The sequence below is a fragment of the Pollicipes pollicipes genome, unplaced genomic scaffold (genome assembly GCF_011947565.3).
Source record: "Pollicipes pollicipes isolate AB1234 unplaced genomic scaffold, Ppol_2.1 Scaffold_7261;HRSCAF=8764_pilon_pilon_pilon, whole genome shotgun sequence".
In the NCBI taxonomy this organism is placed as follows: Eukaryota; Metazoa; Arthropoda; class Thecostraca; order Pollicipedomorpha; family Pollicipedidae; genus Pollicipes; species Pollicipes pollicipes.
The window spans coordinates 29,430,037-29,448,493 of NW_023597054.1; the positions used below are offsets into that span (position 1 = coordinate 29,430,037).

The 18,457-nt window shown below is 53.4% G+C and overlaps 1 protein-coding gene across 1 annotated transcript in view; it reads left to right on the forward strand.

The window, feature by feature from the left end:
• The window catches only part of LOC119111281 (dynein heavy chain 10, axonemal), a 66,222-nt gene that overhangs the window by 40,665 nt on the left and 7,100 nt on the right, over positions 1 to 18,457 (forward strand). Inside the window, exons 57-77 of the mRNA XM_037235100.1 lie at positions 79 to 172; positions 1,137 to 1,332; positions 2,359 to 2,556; positions 2,830 to 2,974; positions 3,275 to 3,461; positions 3,701 to 3,893; positions 4,210 to 4,365; positions 4,846 to 5,033; positions 5,550 to 5,771; positions 6,710 to 6,857; positions 7,264 to 7,399; positions 7,988 to 8,142; positions 8,333 to 8,485; positions 8,993 to 9,223; positions 9,536 to 9,644; positions 12,678 to 12,782; positions 13,179 to 13,237; positions 13,366 to 13,461; positions 13,825 to 14,003; positions 16,373 to 16,532; positions 17,482 to 17,683. Of these exons, the coding sequence (XP_037090995.1) occupies positions 79 to 172; positions 1,137 to 1,332; positions 2,359 to 2,556; positions 2,830 to 2,974; positions 3,275 to 3,461; positions 3,701 to 3,893; positions 4,210 to 4,365; positions 4,846 to 5,033; positions 5,550 to 5,771; positions 6,710 to 6,857; positions 7,264 to 7,399; positions 7,988 to 8,142; positions 8,333 to 8,485; positions 8,993 to 9,223; positions 9,536 to 9,644; positions 12,678 to 12,782; positions 13,179 to 13,237; positions 13,366 to 13,461; positions 13,825 to 14,003; positions 16,373 to 16,532; positions 17,482 to 17,683 (3,312 nt within the window). The remainder of the gene's footprint in view (positions 1 to 78; positions 173 to 1,136; positions 1,333 to 2,358; positions 2,557 to 2,829; positions 2,975 to 3,274; positions 3,462 to 3,700; positions 3,894 to 4,209; positions 4,366 to 4,845; positions 5,034 to 5,549; positions 5,772 to 6,709; positions 6,858 to 7,263; positions 7,400 to 7,987; positions 8,143 to 8,332; positions 8,486 to 8,992; positions 9,224 to 9,535; positions 9,645 to 12,677; positions 12,783 to 13,178; positions 13,238 to 13,365; positions 13,462 to 13,824; positions 14,004 to 16,372; positions 16,533 to 17,481; positions 17,684 to 18,457) is intronic.

The following is an 18,457-nucleotide window of genomic DNA, read 5'->3' on the forward strand; positions in this document are numbered from 1 at the left end:
TATGCATTGTAGCAGTAGATAATTTGTGTAGCCTGTTCAGATATGTGCTTCCTCAGCTGACCTAAATCACCGTTTCAGGTATGGTCCCAGCCCTGTTTGGAGAAGACGAAAAGGATCAGATTCTGGGAGCTGTGAGAGACGAAGCTGTTAAAGCAGGATACGCCATACAAAAGTCTGTACACTAGAGCTGTGCACTCGCCGGCCGTTAGTGGCCACGCGGCCTTCTGTAGCATTATCATCACATAAGTGCGCAACTTATCCAGGTCATTGTTTTTTAAAGCAGGCTTACAAATACGGAGGGAAATGAAATGAACAGTACGCCAAATGCTGGCAAATGCTCTGTTTTAAAATGAAGGCTGGATTCTGTAATTGGGTTCTGCTCATACTTTAGGGGAACTGCTGACGGTGGGCCGAGATCATGCGGATGCGGTCATGGATGAGATCATGCCTCTGAGATGGGGTGGGGGGGGGGGGGGGAGGGCAACTCAGGGTTTGAGGTGTCAACATGGAATCTGGGTACAACCGGTCCTAACAATATCACTTAAACACCAGCCGGACCAGGGGAAGACGCCAACAGGCGCAACTGATGTTTTCCTGGAATATCTTGGTAACCACTACAGAACAAACGCTGATTTTTTTCAATAGCTGACATGACAAATTTACCCAGCCAACACTTTTTCTGCTACACATCATGTCCTTTCATCCATTCATGAAGGTCATGTCAGTCAGGTTTTTTGCCGAAATGACCATACAGGGTAACTTGTTTGGAATTGGCACATGTTATTTGTTCATACCATGCTACAAAAATCCAATTTCACGAAAATTTTTGGGACGGATATGTCCCACAGCTCCCACCCCGTCCCCTCTCCATGGTGGTTACACCCATGAATAGAGTTTACCAGCATTGGTCTTCCCAATTCAATTGTGGCCCTGGCTTGACGCATTTGCCTACTGCGCGTGCCGCCGGTGACCTCATTGTTCAACAGCAGCACTCCAGCCCGGTGCTGCGTACAGAAGTGATGAGGTGCCGGACGAGTCACGCGCACCACTGACCCGAGGCCGGCCATGTGCCCTCAGGGAGAGCGTGTGGATCAGTGACGCGCACCACTGACCCGAGGCCGGTCCTGTGCCCTCAGGGAGAGCGTGTGGCAGTTCTTCGTGAATCGGTGCGTGCAGAACCTCCACGTGGTGCTGTGCATGTCGCCGACCGGCCAGCAGCTGCAGATCCGCTGTCGCAACTTCCCCGGTCTGGTCAACAACACCACCATCGACTGGTTCCAGCCGTGGCCGGAGCAGGCGCTGTTCGCCGTGGCCAGCGTCTTCCTGGCGGAGGTCCGGTGTCAGGCGGCCGGGGATAGGTCGGGGGGGGGGGGGAGGGGGACTGCTGGGCTTTGCGGGGTGTATCGGGGCGGGACGGGGCTCCTTAGCCAGACGAGACCGAGTCAGCTCGTCAGGAGAAGGGGGGGGGGGGACTGCCGCATGACCACCAGAAGAAGAGCACTCGGGGCTATTGTGTTTCCTTCAACGGTGGTTTCCTCTATCAAACATCGTGAAACGTCTAAGCTCTCCCTTTATTCGCCCAACGTCTGTATGTGATGCTATACAGGGACCATACCTATCGCTTTAAAACAGCGCTTTGTCTTACGGATGGCGCGCGTGTCGCATGGCACTCGCGCCTGACGGGTGCCGTCTGATGTCGCCAGACGTGTCGTACCTATACCGCGTCGCCGTCGTGGTCCGCGCGTGACGGGTGCCATGTGATGTCACCAGACGTGTCGTACCTATACCGCGTCGCCGTCGTGGTCCGCACGTGACGGGTGCCATGTGATATCATCACGTGTCGTACCTATACCGCGTCGCCGTCGTGGTCCGCACGTGACGGGTGCCATGTGATGTCATCAGACGCGTCGTACCTATACCGCGTCGCCGTCGTGGTCCGCACGTGACGGGTGCCATGTGATGTCATCAGACGCGTCGTACCTATACCGCGTCGCCGTCGTGGTCCGCACGTGACGGGTGCCATGTGATATCATCAGACGTGTCGTACCTATACCGCGTCGCCGTCGTGGTCCGCACGTGACGGGTGCCATGTGATGTCATCAGACGCGTCGTACCTATACCGCGTCGCCGTCGTGGTCCGCACGTGACGGGTGCCATGTGATATCACCAGACGCGTCGTACCTATACCGCGTCGCCGTCGTGGTCCGCACGTAACGGGTGCCATGTGATATCATCAGACGCGTCGTACCCGTCGTGGTCCGCACGTGACGGGTGCCATGTGATATCACCAGACGCGTCGTACCCATGTCAGGTCGCCGTCGTGGCCCGCGCGTGACGGAGGCCGCGTGATGCCAACAGGCGGCACGTGTTCCGGACGAGTTTCGAGCCTCGATCGTGGCGCACGTGGTGCAAGTGCACACGTCGGTTCAGCTGGCCAGCGTGCAGTACCAGCAGAAGCTGCGCCGCGTCAACCACTGCACGCCCAAACACTACCTGGACTACATCAAGACGTACCTGAGGCTGCTGCAGGAGAGCAACGAGGACAACCTGGCGCAGGTGTGGAGGCGGGCGGCGCCGCCGCCGTCTGCGTCCTGCCAGCTGTGTGCTGGTTACGAGGACAGGGCTCAGCGCCACGCTGACTGTGTCTGAAGTGGCTTGCAGAGCCACTCGGCCCGAGAGCGGCTGCTGGAGGAGGTGTTGCTGATGTCACTGTTAGGCCGTGCCATTGCTGTGGTCTGGGGCACCATGGGGTAACTGTGCTGCTCTTAAGCCTGGCGCAGTGTGCATTCAAGTGCTGGACGAATCTACGGCCGCACGAACTCATTTCAGTGTGAACGCTTAGGCGGTGGCCTGCAGAAAATAGCAGAAGCGCGTGAACAAATTCACGAACTCAATGCGAAACTCGAAGTACAAAAAGTCGCCGTACTGGAGAAATCCGCCGCCTGCGAGAAGCTCATCCAGGAGATCGCTTTGGGTACGGAACGCGCCCGTGGCGCCCCCAGGTGTTGCGGTGCCTCATTGACTGTACCAAGGTAGTTGTCCTTGCGCGATGCCTTCGCGAATGCATTGAACGTTTCGTCTGCGTATGAATGGTACCCATGTGTTTAGCCGGACCCAGTACTGAGCTTTGTGACGGGAATTAAGAAGACGCTGCTGCGCGTAGTGAGGTTAAGGAGGAAAAAATACCAAGCGCTTTCTTGCTGTCATAAAAGATGTTTGTCCAAGGACGGTGAAGTGCAGGTCGCGGGCTGAGAGCAGTGTGTGCGTCCCTCAGGCACGGAGGAGGCGTCACAGAAGAAGGAGTTCGCCATTTCTAAGAGTAAGGAGATCGAAACGAGTAGTAAGGTGATCGCCCGGGAGAAGCGGGAGGCGGAGGAGGTGCTGTCGGATGCGCTGCCTGTGCTGGAGGCAGCCCGACTGGCGCTGGAGGACCTGGAGAAGGCCGACATCACCGAAATCAGGTCTGGCAGCCACCGCGCGCACTCAACGGGAGTATTGCATCGAGTGATGCCTAGCTGAAATATAGTGATGTGAGCGTGGTGATGCCATTCAGCGAATAATGCATCCCCAAATCAACACTCTTTCCTGTTGTGTTCTTACTCCCAAAAGTCTAAATGTGCTCTGTGCATGTTTGTCATCATCTAGACGCATGAGCACAGTTCACTCACCACCAAGAGGTCACGTTTTTCTCGATTGACAGGTCGTTCGCCACGCCGCCCAAACCGGTGCAGGCCGTGTGTGAGTGTGTGGTGGTGATCCGGGGCATCAAAGACGTGTCGTGGAAGGGCGCCAAGGGCATGATGTCGGACCCTTCCTTCCTGAGAACGCTGCAGGAGATGGACGTCGACTCCATCCCACAGTCTGCCATCAAGACCGTCAAGGGCTTCCTCAAGGTTGGCGCTGACCGGAGCTGCGTAGCCGCCTGTCACTTGCGACACGTCTGTTGCCGGGACATGCTCAGCTGGCAGGAGTACGTCGACGAGGCGTAAAGAGCGATTACAACAGCTAGTGCCAGCGCGACGGTCATGCAGAAGACGTGGCCAGATTGTGCTGCTGAAAAGGCAGCTCCAGCTCTCATGGGATGCTGGGCTGCACCAATCGGGCCAGTGTGGCGTGGGTAGCGCGGCTGCGTTGCGGTGCTTTGTATGTATGTGTACTGACTGACAGGTGCATGCATTTTGATCACTGAATCGACAAACTGGCCCACAGGAGTTGCGAATGAGTGAGGACGAGATGAGAGCGGTGTCCCGCGCTGGAGCCGGTCTCCTCAAGTTTGTCAATGCTGTGATGAGCTACTGTGACGTGCTGAAGGAGGTGCGGCCGAAGAGGGAGAAGGTGGCTCAGCTGGAAAAAGATTTCTACGCGGTAAGGCGATGTAGAACATGATATTGCCTTGTCCCCTGAAATGGCGTGTTTCGTATATGATGTCTGCAGGGTGGTGTAATGCATTCGCAAAACGTGTCGGATTTATGGAGCTTCGAATATTCTCTGATCTTCAAAGGTATTTTCAGTCAGCAGCATGCGTTTGATCTGTGTAATGTTTACATAAAGCGCTTTTTTACCCCAACATGTATGCTTTTTTAGCTTACATGTAAACAAAATATAACACGTTTCAGGCTGTACAGTCGGCAGTTTAGCCAAGACCACCCTGAATCCGTAGCTCGCTCATGAGTGTTTCTTTATGTGTGCAGTTTGGGAATTGCCCTGTCATGACAGCGACCAGCCTCATTAAATCCGCCTGATCACGCCGTGGTGGACATAACCGTCCTGGTCCAGCTGTGAGCCGCAAGGAATGTTGGGTGTACGGCTGCCATGATGACATCTATTATCATCTTATTTTTGCAGGCGAAGAAAGAATTGGACGCCACCAATGCTGAAGTGGAGCGAATCGAGCAGCTAATGGCCGAGCTCAATGCCAAGTTTGAGACGGCCAAAGAGGAGCGTGCCATTCTCCAGGCGGAGACTGAGCTGATGATGAAGCGTTTGGACGCGGCCGACCGACTCATCAACGGTCTGGCGTCCGAGAACGAGAGGTGACCATAAACTTTGGGGTGGAATAGTCGCGCAGAGTGCTAGCCTCGTGATGGATTGGTTACCAGTGTCGTCACCCGCCATCTCACGATCGCTCGTTAATTGTGCTGTTCTTAATGGGTTGGTCCCCAATACCGTCACTCGCCATCTCACGATCGCTCATTGATGTGCAGTACTTAATACATGTTCACCAATGCCGTCACCCGCCGCCTCGCCATCGCTCATTAACAGCGCAGCTCCTAATGGATTCGTCACAACTATCATCACTTGCCACCTCACAATCGCTCATTAAATATGCAGCTCTTGATGGCTTTTCATCACTGAGTACTGAAGGATAGCATCACCTTGTAACGCATTGTAGTGCACAAGATGGAAGAAGGCGCTAGTCTCCTCCCAGAACTTGTCCGAACACTCCTACACCAGCCATATAACGCCAGCCCACAGAGTGTGTGCTGGGCGCTTTTCCGACCAGCCGGCCGTCGGATGACCGCAGTAGTAGTTAATCGTTCATCCGCCAGGTGGACGCAGACACTAAAGGAGCTGGGTGAGCAGCGGATCCAGCTGATGGGCGACTGCCTGCTGTGCTCGGCCTTCCTCTGCTACGTGGGCGCCTTCACCTGGGACTACCGCAACCAGCTGGTGTACACCGACTGGCAGGCGGACCTGCTGGAGCGCAGCGTGCCCATGTCGCAGCCCTTCCTGCTCGAGCGAGTGCTCACTGACGACGTCGAGATCTCAAAGTACGACAGCCAGGGAGAGGCCCGTGCTGAGGGCGCCGCGACCGAGACCGGTGTCAGACAGGTGGAGGAGGGAGTCAGGGGCAGGCTCGGGTGTCGTGGGAGGAGGGTCACCCACGGTGCGCACGGGTGAAGCTAGCAGGGCCCCTCTTTTCAACTTGTCTGCGTCGCTCATTGCAGTTGACCTGTGAGGAAGGGCTACCCAAAGAGCTTGTGTCCAGCTCCTACGTTCTAGTGTGCTCGCCACCCACATGGAATGATGCAGCGTGTTGTCTCAGACACAGTAGACCTGTGTCCCAGTTATATGCCACTCTTGGATTGGAATGTGTTCCATGCTGTGCTAGCTCCTGAAGCCCTCTGATGTACTCAGGTGGAATTCACAAGGTCTATTCAGCGGGTGAGAAGTGATTGCTGGTGCTTTGTTCTATCCACAGCATGGGAATGTCTGTAGTTCTCGTGCTTTCCCCCCAAAAAACTGACTAATTTCGCTAAAGTAAATGCACTGCTATTGTCTGTGGTGGATGCATGCGCCCATACCCCCCCCCCCCCCCCGAGTCTTGGATGCAGGCATAAGACATACGTGCGCACATCGTTAATAACATCTTATCGGAATGCATGGACTCATTGTGATATCATGGGAGTCATTGGCACAGCAACCTGGCATAGCACAGTAGTTAGTTATGATTGTCTTCGGACGTCAAAGGGTGCTCATTCGCTTTGAAACGGATATGTGTCCTTGCGACTGTTCGTGCCCCAGGAATGACTGTCGAAATTTTCTCGTTTTCAAAGGCCAAAAGTTAAACGTGGCGGTGTCGTGTATCACACTGAAATCGTCACTCCCCGTGTTGTGGATGCCGCACGGTGTTATCTCGTGTATGCAGTAAGACGTGGAGTGTCATAGGCCGTTCTAATGCCTGCTGTTTGCGGGCATCGGCACGCAGATGGAACTCGGAAGGACTTCCTCCCGACGAACTCTCCGTACAGAACGGCATCTTGACCACCCAGGGCTCCCGCTTCCCGCTGTGCATCGATCCGCAGCAGCAGGCCCTCAACTGGATAAAAAAGAAGGAGCAGAACAACAATCTGAAGGCAGGTTACTCGACCATCAAAACATAAGGCAGATTCTCCGTGCATGGGATTCGTTATCATGTCTCTGACTGTCATGCTAGGTTTACGTATTCACCGCGAGGCAAACGCATGCAAGTTACTGCAAATAACTTGGACGGCTTCTGCTCAACGTGGAGCCATGCGTTTCATGTTCTTAATAAAACTAGAAACATTCATGGAGGCATGTGAATGCTAATTTTCCTTTCAGTGTGATTTCTTGCGTTGTTTCACGCTACCGTTATGGCGATCGTCTAACCCTATGTTATCTTAGGAAGTTCGAGGCTGCCAAACTAGTCTAACGCTATCACTCTGTTTCAGGTGATGACGTTCTGTTATCTTAGAAAGTTCGAAGTTGTTAAACTGGTCTAACGCTATCACTCCGTTTCAGGTGGTGACGTTCAGTGACAGCGACTTCCTGCGCCAGCTGGAGGTGGCGATCAAGTATGGCTTCCCCGTGCTCGTCCAGGACGTGGAGGAATACATCGATCCGGTCATCGATAACGTGCTAGAACGCAATATCAAAAGTAAGTCTGAGCAAAAGTAAGTAAGCCGCTTCAGTCCCAGTGGACTTGCAACAATACAAAAGCGAGGGTATCGATGCTATCTCCGCCACCAAACTACAGTGACTGCGCCGAGCGGATTCGCTCCTTCCAAGCCATACATGGGCACCGCCTGAATATTATCGAATGACCTGAAAATTCAAGACGTTTGCTACCTGCAGCTGCCGTTAGCTGTGTATGTGTGTGTGTGAGAGCGTGTGCATGCGTGTGTGTGCGCGTGTGTGCGTGCGTGCGTGCGTGCGTGCGTGCGTGCGTGCGTGCGTGCGTGCGTGCGTGCGTGCGTGCGTGCGTGCGTACGTACGTGCGTGTGTGCTTCAGCCGATTAGGGGCGCGTGTTCGTGATGCTCGGGGACCGGGAGGTGGAGCTCCTAATTTGCCGCCTTCAGCTGCCGCTCAGCTGGGTATGCGTGTGTACGTGCGTACGTGCTTCAGCCGAGCAGGGGCGCGTGTTCGTGATGCTCGGAGACCGGGAGGTGCAGCTCCTGATTTGCCGCCTTCAGCTGCCACTCAGTTGGGTATGCGTGTGTACGTGTGTGTGTGCGTGTGCTTCAGCCGAGCAGGGGCGCGTGTTCGTGATGCTCGGGGACCGGGAGGTGGACTACGATCAGAACTTCCGCCTCTATCTCGACTCCAAGATGACGAATCCCACGTACTCTCCGGCGGTGTTCGGAAAAGCCATGGTCATCAACTATACTGTGACCACCAAGGTAAGCCCTGCTATGGGAAAGGCTAAACATCATTCGTATGGGATCCGTTGGCTGGCATCATCCGCGTTCTGCTTGCTGCTGTAATCGCTGTGTCATCAGCGTGCCAGCGTTTGATTGTGGGATCGCATGGTATGCGTCTTGTGGATGTACACAAGCCGTTGGTTTGCAATACGTGGCCGGCGCCCACCAGGGTCTGGAGGATCAGCTGCTGAGTGTGGTGGTGGGCTCGGAGAGGCGCGACCTGGAGGAGCAGCGAGAGAATCTCATCTCAGAGACCAGTCAGAACAAACGCCTGCTCAAGGACCTTGAGGACGCGTTGCTTCGAGAGCTCTCCACCTGCCAGGTGGCCGGGGGCGGGCTTGGTTCGCTGCGGTGTCTCCGCTGCCACCCGTTCACCATAGATCATTGTCGGAATGTGATAAGTGGGCGGACAGTGTCGACGGACTGAAAGCGGTGGTGATCTTGTACCTGTGAAATGATAGCGGCTGTGACCAGCGATACTGCTACAGGGATGACGGGATGGGTTGGGAAGATGGTCGGGCGGGTGATTTGATAATGCGTCATACTTGTTTCCGTCCCGTAAAGAAAGGGCTTTAAGAAACGGTGTAACAATAGAAACAATGTGTGCGCATCAGAAGTCGTGAATCGATCTTCGGTGATTTCCGAAATCTGATCGCGTTTACAACTGTGCGTCCCGTTTCTGCTGCTTTCACCCCCGAGGGCCAGAAATGAGCGCAGGGTATTACATTTGAGCTCACGGGTAAGAGGATGGTGAGCATCGGCGGGGTGTCTAGCGAGGGTCGGATCAGCGGCTCTGCCGACCCCTGACGCTCCTTGACCTACGCCGCAGGGCAACATGCTGGACAACACCGAGCTGCTGCAGACCCTGGAGGACACCAAGAGCAAGGCCACGGAGGTGTTCGAGAAGCTGGAGCTGGCGGCCAGCACGGCGCTCGACATCGACCGCCTGCGCGACGGCTTCCGGCCGGTGGCCCGGCGCGGCGCGCTGCTCTTCTTCGTGCTTTCCGACATGGCCACTGTCAACTCCATGTACCAGTACTCGCTGGCCGCCTACCTGCAGGTGCGATCTACGGCGCAGCCAGTCGACCGCGGCGCGTTCAAAAGGCAGGGGACATTGGGTCTGCTCGAGCGGAGTTCATCTGTGGAGATCTCCTCTGCGGTGATATTTTCGGAGTATGTGGCCAGACCAGTAGTTCAGGAGCTACGATGTCCCGCAGCGCGCCTTATTCTGGATTTACCACATGCCGCTCGCCTGGCACGAATGTTCTCCGTGGTATTGTTGGGAACCGGAACTAATATCGCGAGACGGGACGATTCCCTTGGCCCGTTATCGCATATTTTATGAATCAAATATAATATGTGTTCCCCGCAGGTCTTCTCCTATTCATTGAAGAAGAGCATGCCCGACACGGTGCTTGCAAAGCGGCTGAAAAACATTATAGACACCCTGACGGAGAACGTTTACGACTACGGCTGCACGGGTAAGTCTCCGCCCGCGACCTTCGGACCGTGCAAGTCCTGATCGGTCGCGTGACGTATTGCGTTCATATGCACCGCATACATTCATTCGTGCAGAGGGATCTTGTTTGCCGCACCTTCATTTCGTCGTAGGTAAATCACAGGGAGAGGAATGGTAGGGGACCTGGTGCGGCGGGGCCGTTAGAATAACAATACGCGAGGTTTTGACAGTGGGACCAACCGAATGGTGTGCCGCCTTGAGGATCAGCAGCCGTAACATGCGGACAGCCAATAAAACACTCTGCCGTCAAAAGTCAGAAACGCGCAACCAGCAATTTCATAATTGTTCAGGGGAACGTTTTTTTGTGTTATTTTAGTGTCATGGTCGCAAATAAGACGTAAGTGTGTACCGGTCAGGAGACAAAATTATTATTTATCTAGCAAAGTAAAAACTACAAGGACTGGGAATCGCTACAGTCTTAACTCAGGGCCGGGGCGTCTACGCAAAAGTCAAGCATTTGTTGGGTGGAGAGCGTCAGACATGGTGTCAGACATGCCCGTTGTGATTCACAGGATGATGGTAGGTTCTTGGTGGTAAATAGCTATTATATAAACACAGCGAAACTGCTATCCTGCCATTTTATGAACGACTGCAACGCACGTGTGTGACAGCAGCACTTCCGCCGTGAAGATGCTCTTATTTGCTTGGATCTGGAAACAACTTGAAATAAACATTTTCCAGTGTCAAAAACGCGTAACTGCTCAATTTACAACGGTCCCAATGACAAAAAACGCGTATCTTCACAAATACGCGCTTTTGACACAGTACTGACGCTGATCGTTGGTGACAAAACCGCGCATGTAAGCACATGCGTGTTTTTGACCCTGAAAACAACCGCGTGGGAGCACTTGAGCTTCGTGTTTCACAGATACGTGTCAGTAACTCGTTTCTGTCGTTGGGAAACGTCACAGGCACAGCGTATACGCGAATTTACCAAGCTTACATTCCTTTTGATTCTTTTTAAAAGCATTAATGCACACTTTACCTGGTCAAAATATACAGCTCGTCGAGACAAAACTAATGATACCAATAACTCAATTTGGAGGACAAAATGTTAGTTTCGTATTGCTGACTGAAGGCGGCAGCACTGCTGTCTTATGGTAGCAGCAAATGAGTGTGCTGGCCCCGAGTCTATTGTGGGGTCATGCCGTCAGACATCGAAGAACGCGCGACCCGTGATTTATGCCATTTTCATGTCCTTGGTTCAAATGACCTCTTTCGTGCGGACGTAAAGTGAAGATGGTGTTGTTCCCGTCTCCCTGACCTGGTTGTTTAATCATTGGGGCTAACAATGTCACGCATGGTTAGATTCTGTACGGGAGAGTCGAGTGTAATTGGACTCGGCTCATCGCGCTGGCGCCGTGATTATCTGGAGCATTTGGTGTATGCATGTCTGACCTCTGGGCTTCAGGTGGCGAGTGGGCGGTTGGAATTTCACAAAGCCGCGTGGCGTAATAACACCGACACTGCCTGCGCAAAACGACGAACGAGAAGTCCCTGAGTGTATTCGTATTCGAGTGATCTCATGCTGACCTTAAGTGAATTGTAAGCTTACGAGTGGTCAACTAACTGCAATTCTGTGAAGAAAATTTTTATTGGACAGTATATTCTGGTGAAAGGACGCTCGCATCCGGCAAGTAAAAGGCAAAGCAATCTACGTTAAGGTCCAGAGTCCCGCATATAACATCGCTCTTGTTATTCTTTTCTAGTACTTGAGCAATCGAGGAATTATGTGGTCCTACGCAATAATGTGCATTGAAGTTAAACATTCTCACTTTAGATCATAAGGATTGTTTGATGCCTTCGTTTATCCAGTACTTCCCGGCGTCATGGCGGCTGGTAGTTGTTGGATAATAACTTATAATGCCGACGCACAGGAGCTCACAAACTGGCCTATGTTAAGCGGCCCAAGGACGCGTTTGCTCTAGTCGCACGAGTTTCGGTCAGCACGGTTGTTTGTTCGATGGTCAGCTGGGCGGCGCATGACCAGCCATGCCTCACCTTCCGACAGGTATCTTCGAGCGACACAAGCTCGTTCGGTGGTCAGCTGGGCGGCGCATGACCAGCCATGCCTCACCTTCCGACAGGTATCTTCGAGCGACACAAGCTCGCTCGGCGGTCAGCTGGGAGGCGCATGACCAGCCGCGCCTCACCTTCCGACAGGTATCTTCGAGCGACACAAGCTCGCTCGGCGGTCAGCTGGGAGGCGCATGACCAGCCATGCCTTACCTTCCGACAGGTATCTTCGAGCGACACAAGCTCGCTCGGCGGTCAGCTGGGAGGCGCATGACCAGCCGCGCCTCACCTTCCGACAGGTATCTTCGAGCGACACAAGCTCGCTCGGCGGTCAGCTGGGAGGCGCATGACTAGCCGCGCCTCACCTTCCGGCAGGTATCTTCGAGCGACACGAGCTCGCTCGGTGGTCAGCTGGGCGGCGCATGACCAGCCGTGCCTCACCTTCCGGCAGGTATCTTCGAGCGACACGAGCTCGCTCGGTGGTCAGCTGGGCGGCGCATGACCAGCCGTGCCTCCCTTCCCGCAGGTATTTTCGAGCGACACAAGCTCGTTCGGTGGTCAGCTGGGCGGCGCATGACCAGCCGTGCCTCACCTTCCGGCAGGTATTTTCGAGCGCCACAAGCTCGCTCGGTGGTCAGCTGGGCGGCGCATGACCAGCCGCGCCTCACCTTCCGGCAGGTATCTTTGAGCGACACAAGCTCGCTCGGTGGTCAGCTGGTAGGCGCATGACCAGCCGTGCCTCCCTTCCCGCAGGTATTTTCGAGCGACACAAGCTCGCTCGATGGTCAGCTGGTAGGCGCATGACCAGCCGTGCCTCCCTTCCCGCAGGTATTTTCGAGCGACACAAGCTCGCTCGATGGTCAGCTGGGCGGCACGTGACCAGCCGTGCCTCACCTTCCGGCAGGTATCTTCGAGCGACACAAGCTCGCTCGGCGGTCAGCTGGGAGGCGCATGACCAGCCGTGCCTCCCTTCCCGCAGGTATTTTCGAGCGACACAAGCTGCTGTTCTCGCTGCAGATCACCGTCACACTGCAGCGCAGCGAGCAGCTGGTGGTGCAGCCCGAGGTCGACTTCTTCATCAAAGGTGCGCCCGCCGCCGTCGGCTGACGCGCCCGCCGTGTCAGAGATCGTGTTTCGGCGTGTTCCGTTGTTTTGCGCCAGTAGAACACATTTTTTGTTTACTGGCAGGTCACCAAGCTGTGTTTTGCGCATGTGGCTTGCTTGTGTCTAAATATATATATATATATATATATATATATATATATATATATATATATATATACATATATATATGTATGTATATATATATATGTGTATGTATGTATGTATATGTATATGTATGTATATGTATATGTATGTATGTGCATATATATATACATATATATCTTTATTCATGCATATATATATATATATATATATATATATATATATGTATATATGTGTGTGTATGTATGTATGTATATGTATTCTCTTACTCCAGGGAATGTATCCGTCGAGAAGACATCACTGGCGAAGCCTTGTGACTGGATACCAGATAAGGTGAGCAGGCTGTCAAACACGCTCTGATGGGTATTCGCATCTCTGGAACAATACTTTTCAGGCTACCTTAATTACTGAGGTTCCTGTCACTACAGGTCCCTTCACAGATTCTCTTTACGTTTCCTCAGGGCTGGGAGGACATCTGCCGACTGACACAGGATTTCTCAGACCTGTTCGGGAATCTTCCCAGGGACCTGAAGAAGCGCGCAGAAGACTGGCACAAGGTGCGTAGTAAAATACGATTTCATTAATGCGATCTATTGCGTTGCCGGTTTGCAAATGCCTGTGTGTGTTCATACGTCGCTATCAATCATCTTCGGGAAGTGCCGACAATATACAGTTTGAAGTGTGACAGGCTCCTTCTCGTGCCAAAAGGCGAAAACCCCCGATGGTGGGTCTTACTAGGCAACCATTTCGAAGATTCTATACGATTCCGGTAGTTGCGCCGCGCACTGTACCGGCTGACATTGCTGAGCAATGTCAGCAGTGCCAGCATCAATGTCAGCAATGTCAGCGGGACACCCGTCTGCTCTGCCTGCACCTGACCGGGCGCGGCGTTGTCTCTCATCGGCGGTGTGTGCTGCCAGTGGTACAGCAGCGACCGTCCGGAGGCGGAGCCGCTGCCGGGCGTGTACGAGCGCCAGTGCAGCCCGTTCCAGCGGCTCATGCTGCTGCGCTCGTTCCGCGTGGACCGCGTCTACCTGGGCGTCACCGACTACGTCACCGAGATCATGGGGGAGAATTACGTCACGCCGCCAGTGCTCAGGTGAGTGGGCTGCTCGATTCAGCCCTGTACAGGCTGCTGACTGTCGGCGTCCGATCGAGCCCTGTACAGGCTGCTGACTGTCGGCGTCCGATCGAGCCCTGTACAGGCTGCTGACTGCTGGCGCCCGATCGAGCCCTGTACAGGCTGCTGACTGCTGGCGCCCGATCGAGCCCTGTACAGGCTGCTGACTACTTGCGCTCGATTCAGCCCTGTACAGGCTGCTGACTGCTGGTGCTCGATCCAGCCCTGTACAGGCTGCTGACTGTTAGAGCTCGATCCAGCCCAGTACAGGCTGCTAACTGCTGGTGCTCGATTCAACCCTGTGCGGGCTGCTGACTGCTGGTGCTCGATTCAACCCTGTACAGGCTGCTGACTGTTTGCGCTCGATTCAGCCCTGTACAGGCTGCTGACTGTTGGTGCTCGATTCAACCCTGTACAGGCTGCTGACTGCTGATGCTCGATCCAGCCCTGTTCTATTTGCCCAAGCCTTATGTCCTCGGTTGAGCAAGAAATTCGTGCCCATGATACCATTAAACCTCATTTGTACCTGCGATATGTTGATGACATTTTAGTCGACATCAAAGATCTTACCGCTCTGAGCACGTCGAAAGCCAAACTATTATTTGTATCAGGCCTCAATTTTACCATCGAGGAAAGCTTTCGGAATAGAATAAGTTTTTTGGACGTATCAATGAATGCTTCAGACGAGACTTTTGCAGTCAGCGTCCACCGGAAGTCTGCTGACGCCGACAAAGGCCTGGACAGAGAGAGCATGTGTCCCGACAGGTACAAGACCTGTGTTATACGGACTTACATCCACCGTGCCCGTACGCATTGCTCCTGATGGACCCTTTTACACCTGGAGCTTAAGCGAGTCAATCAAATCGTAGTCAACAATGAATACGGCCTGCGCACTGTGGAAGATCAGATCAACCGGACCATGTCTCAGTACCTGAAACCGAAACCAAGAACAGAACATCAGAATACGTACCACCTGTTCTTTAAAAAACTATGTTGCCGCCTGGATATAAAGCTGACGAAAAAGCTCTGCAAAACATCGTCCACCACAATTGCCAAACGAAGGATCCCAATGGCACCATTAAACTCAACATCTCTTGCCAGAGTCCGACTACATCCTCCTTGAGCATGCAAAGTAGCACTTCGCATGATTCGGGTCCACTCAAAGAAAACAACGTCATGCATCACTATCAATAGCAAGATAGGAGACTGTGCGCTTCTTCTAACAGTGCATATATTGGCCACACAACAACGACACTTTCCAGACGCTTGATTACGCACCTAGAAAACGGCGGCCCACGCACACGCACGGAGACCCAACACAAAACCCACCTGACACGCCAAATGCTAAACAACAACACAAGAGTCATCGCACGCTCTATATGTACATCGGCAGAAACTCGTCGTCCTAGGAGCAATATACCTCCGCGAATGGGATCCTCTCATTAGCGAACAAAACAATGCGCGTGGAGCCCTCCATCTGTACGGAGGGTCACCGTTAGAGCGGAGAGCGCAGAGGTATTAAGTGTTGCGTGTCGCGGGTATACATTGGTACTTGACAATGATGGGTATGTGTAATGCGTGAATGCTTGGGTCTGTATTGCGGTATGTATGTGGTATGTTTCGCCATGTCCCGATACACCGATATTGTAAAAAACTGATGCATTGTGACTATTCTAACATGAGATTCATGTTATAATCGTCACGAAAGAATCTAAATTTTACAAACACGCGATTATATCGACTTTGCCTCAAACTGTCATTCTAGAAAATATCTTATGAAGGATGAAACGTTGGGAATATAACTTATACCAGGTCATGTAATATGACAACATACATCTTTTATCATGAGATTTGGTGCCATTTTAAATGAGCATCGAGAAAAAGTGAAAGTCGTCATCAGATTTATTGAGAAAACATCGAAAACATCATTCAGTAATGAGTCCGCTGTGATTTTCAACAAAAAATATGCTTCCTGACTTTATAATATATATATATATATGTATATATATATATATATATATATATATATATATATATATATATATATATATATATATTGATAGCACACGGTGTTGTTTTCCCCAGACGCTAGTCTTATCTAGGACATCATCTGATCTGCGTGAGACGACCGGACTACGTACATCTGTTTACGGTGTCGTGGTCATTGGGGCTTTGTGACGCACTCAGCAGCCGAGGCTATATGGCGTCGCCTGCCTTTCATCCTGGCGGTAAGGTCATTCACCTCGGGCTGTTTCCGGTGTCCGCCTTACACACGAACTGGTAAAACAACTGCTGAAGAGCGGCGCGGAGCGTGAACACTGGGGTGATTGGCCGCCGGTGCTGGCCAGGTTCGAGGCGATCCTGGAGCAGTCCGCGCCCACCACGCCCGTGGTGTTCATCCTGTCGCCGGGAGCAGACCCGGCCGGCGACCTCATCAAGCTGGCCGACAGGAACGGCTTCGGCTCCAGCCGGATCAAGTTCCTCTCGCTCGGCCAGGGGCAGGAGGAGGTGAGCTCGATGTAACGCGTGGACGTGCGTTACAGCAGCGATGGTAAGCTGCTGTTGAATTTTGGAATGTTGGCGTGGCTTGTCGTATGCCACGTGGTTGCGTGGCCTGCAGTGCAGGACCAGTTGAAAGAAATAGACATGGATCGATGTCAAACCGGACCATGTGCATGTTACGCGACCGTGAGTGGCCCGCGGGAAAGCGGATTCATGGATCGTGCTGCCAGTGTCACGACTCTGCTAGTTCTGCCGCAAGACTTAGGAACAATTCTAGATTTAAGTCGCTTCTTGCATTTTGCTTGTTATGCCATCATCGACCGGTGTAGCCCGTTAAAGAGCTTGCCATCAACGACCGGTGCAGCCTGTTGGAGAGCTTTTGGAATGACCGTCTCGCCTGAATAGGGTCTCATTTTTGCCCCCAAAACAATTCTAAAAATATTTTACAAAATATTTTGAATCCCGTTTCACAGATTGGGGCAGTATAGCAGACGCCCACATGACGTCAAGTGCATTCGGGGCTTTGCATTGTATTTGGGCCTTTGTTCAGAAGACGTAATTTCCATGCGCCGCGTTTGACACCTCTTTCGCTATAAAGTTGTTTCTTATGCACCTGCAGTGTCAGGTGGATGTACTGCGTATCTTTGCCGCCAGAGAGCAGCATTCCGCGCGGGTACAATGTCAGACTGCTATATCGCGCACCTGACCCCGTCAGACCGCTATGCCCCACGCACCTGTAGCGTAAAACGGCTGCACTGTACATCTGTCCCGTCAGGAGGCCGTAATGCCCCTCCTAGCCGCCTGGCTGCTGCGTACTGTGCGCCTGAACGGTCAGACTGGCGTACTTTGTGCACAGGCGCTGCCAGCTGACTGTATCATTATGCGCCTAGTCGCCAGACGGCCACATTGTGCATCGGCACCGCCCGACGGCTGCATTGTGCCTCCACACCGGCAGACGGCGACCCACCTGATGGAGGCGGCCGTGGCGCGCGGCCACTGGCTGATGCTACAGAACTGCCACCTGCTGGTCAGCTTCCTCCGACAGCTGGAGAAGGAGGTGGAGCAGCTGCACAAGCCGCACCCGGACTTCAGGCTCTGGTTGACAACCGACCCCACACCGGGCTTCCCCATCGGCATACTGCAGCGCTCCTTCAAAGGTGCGGCCGCCGGCCACAGTTTCACTGTTTGGTCAGCTGCGTGTACGTCACACCTTATTAAACGATGCCTCGCATATATATATATATATATATATATATATATATATATATATATATATATATTGTTAGCGAGCAAAACGGGCTATCGCTGCCGGCGCGGCGGCGGCGGCTCCGCGAGGGTGTGAGCGGCCCCTCTGCCGATTGGTTCCCACCATCTGGAGCCAATAAACCCACGTGGGTTTATGGAGACACGCGGGCGGGGACGCACGGTCCCTGCCGAGCAGTCCACGTTCAGACTCCGCCGGCGCGGCTTGATGCTAGCCGCCACAGCGTTTACGACGACGACGACGACGACTTCGGAGTGTGCGAGGCCGCCCTTCCAACCCCTCTGTCACCTTTGCCTTGCAACTCTTTGGCTAAAAGAGACTCTTCCCTTTCAACGTCTCAAGTCGATGGTCCTCCGGAATACTAACGAACTCTTTCGCACAGACACACACACACACACACACAACACACACACACACACACACACACACACACACACGCACACGCACGCACGCACGCACGCACGCACGCACGCACGCACGCACGCACGCACGCACGCACGCACGCACGCACGCACGCACGCACGCACGCACGCACGCACGCACGCACGCAGTGTTGCTGTCGACATTATCCAGAGCGATCTCTTCGGACAACGTTTTTGCCTAGTGTTACTACAAACAGCGTAGATGCTGTCAGAGGGCCTAAAATGTGCTCGATAAGCTGCAGGGT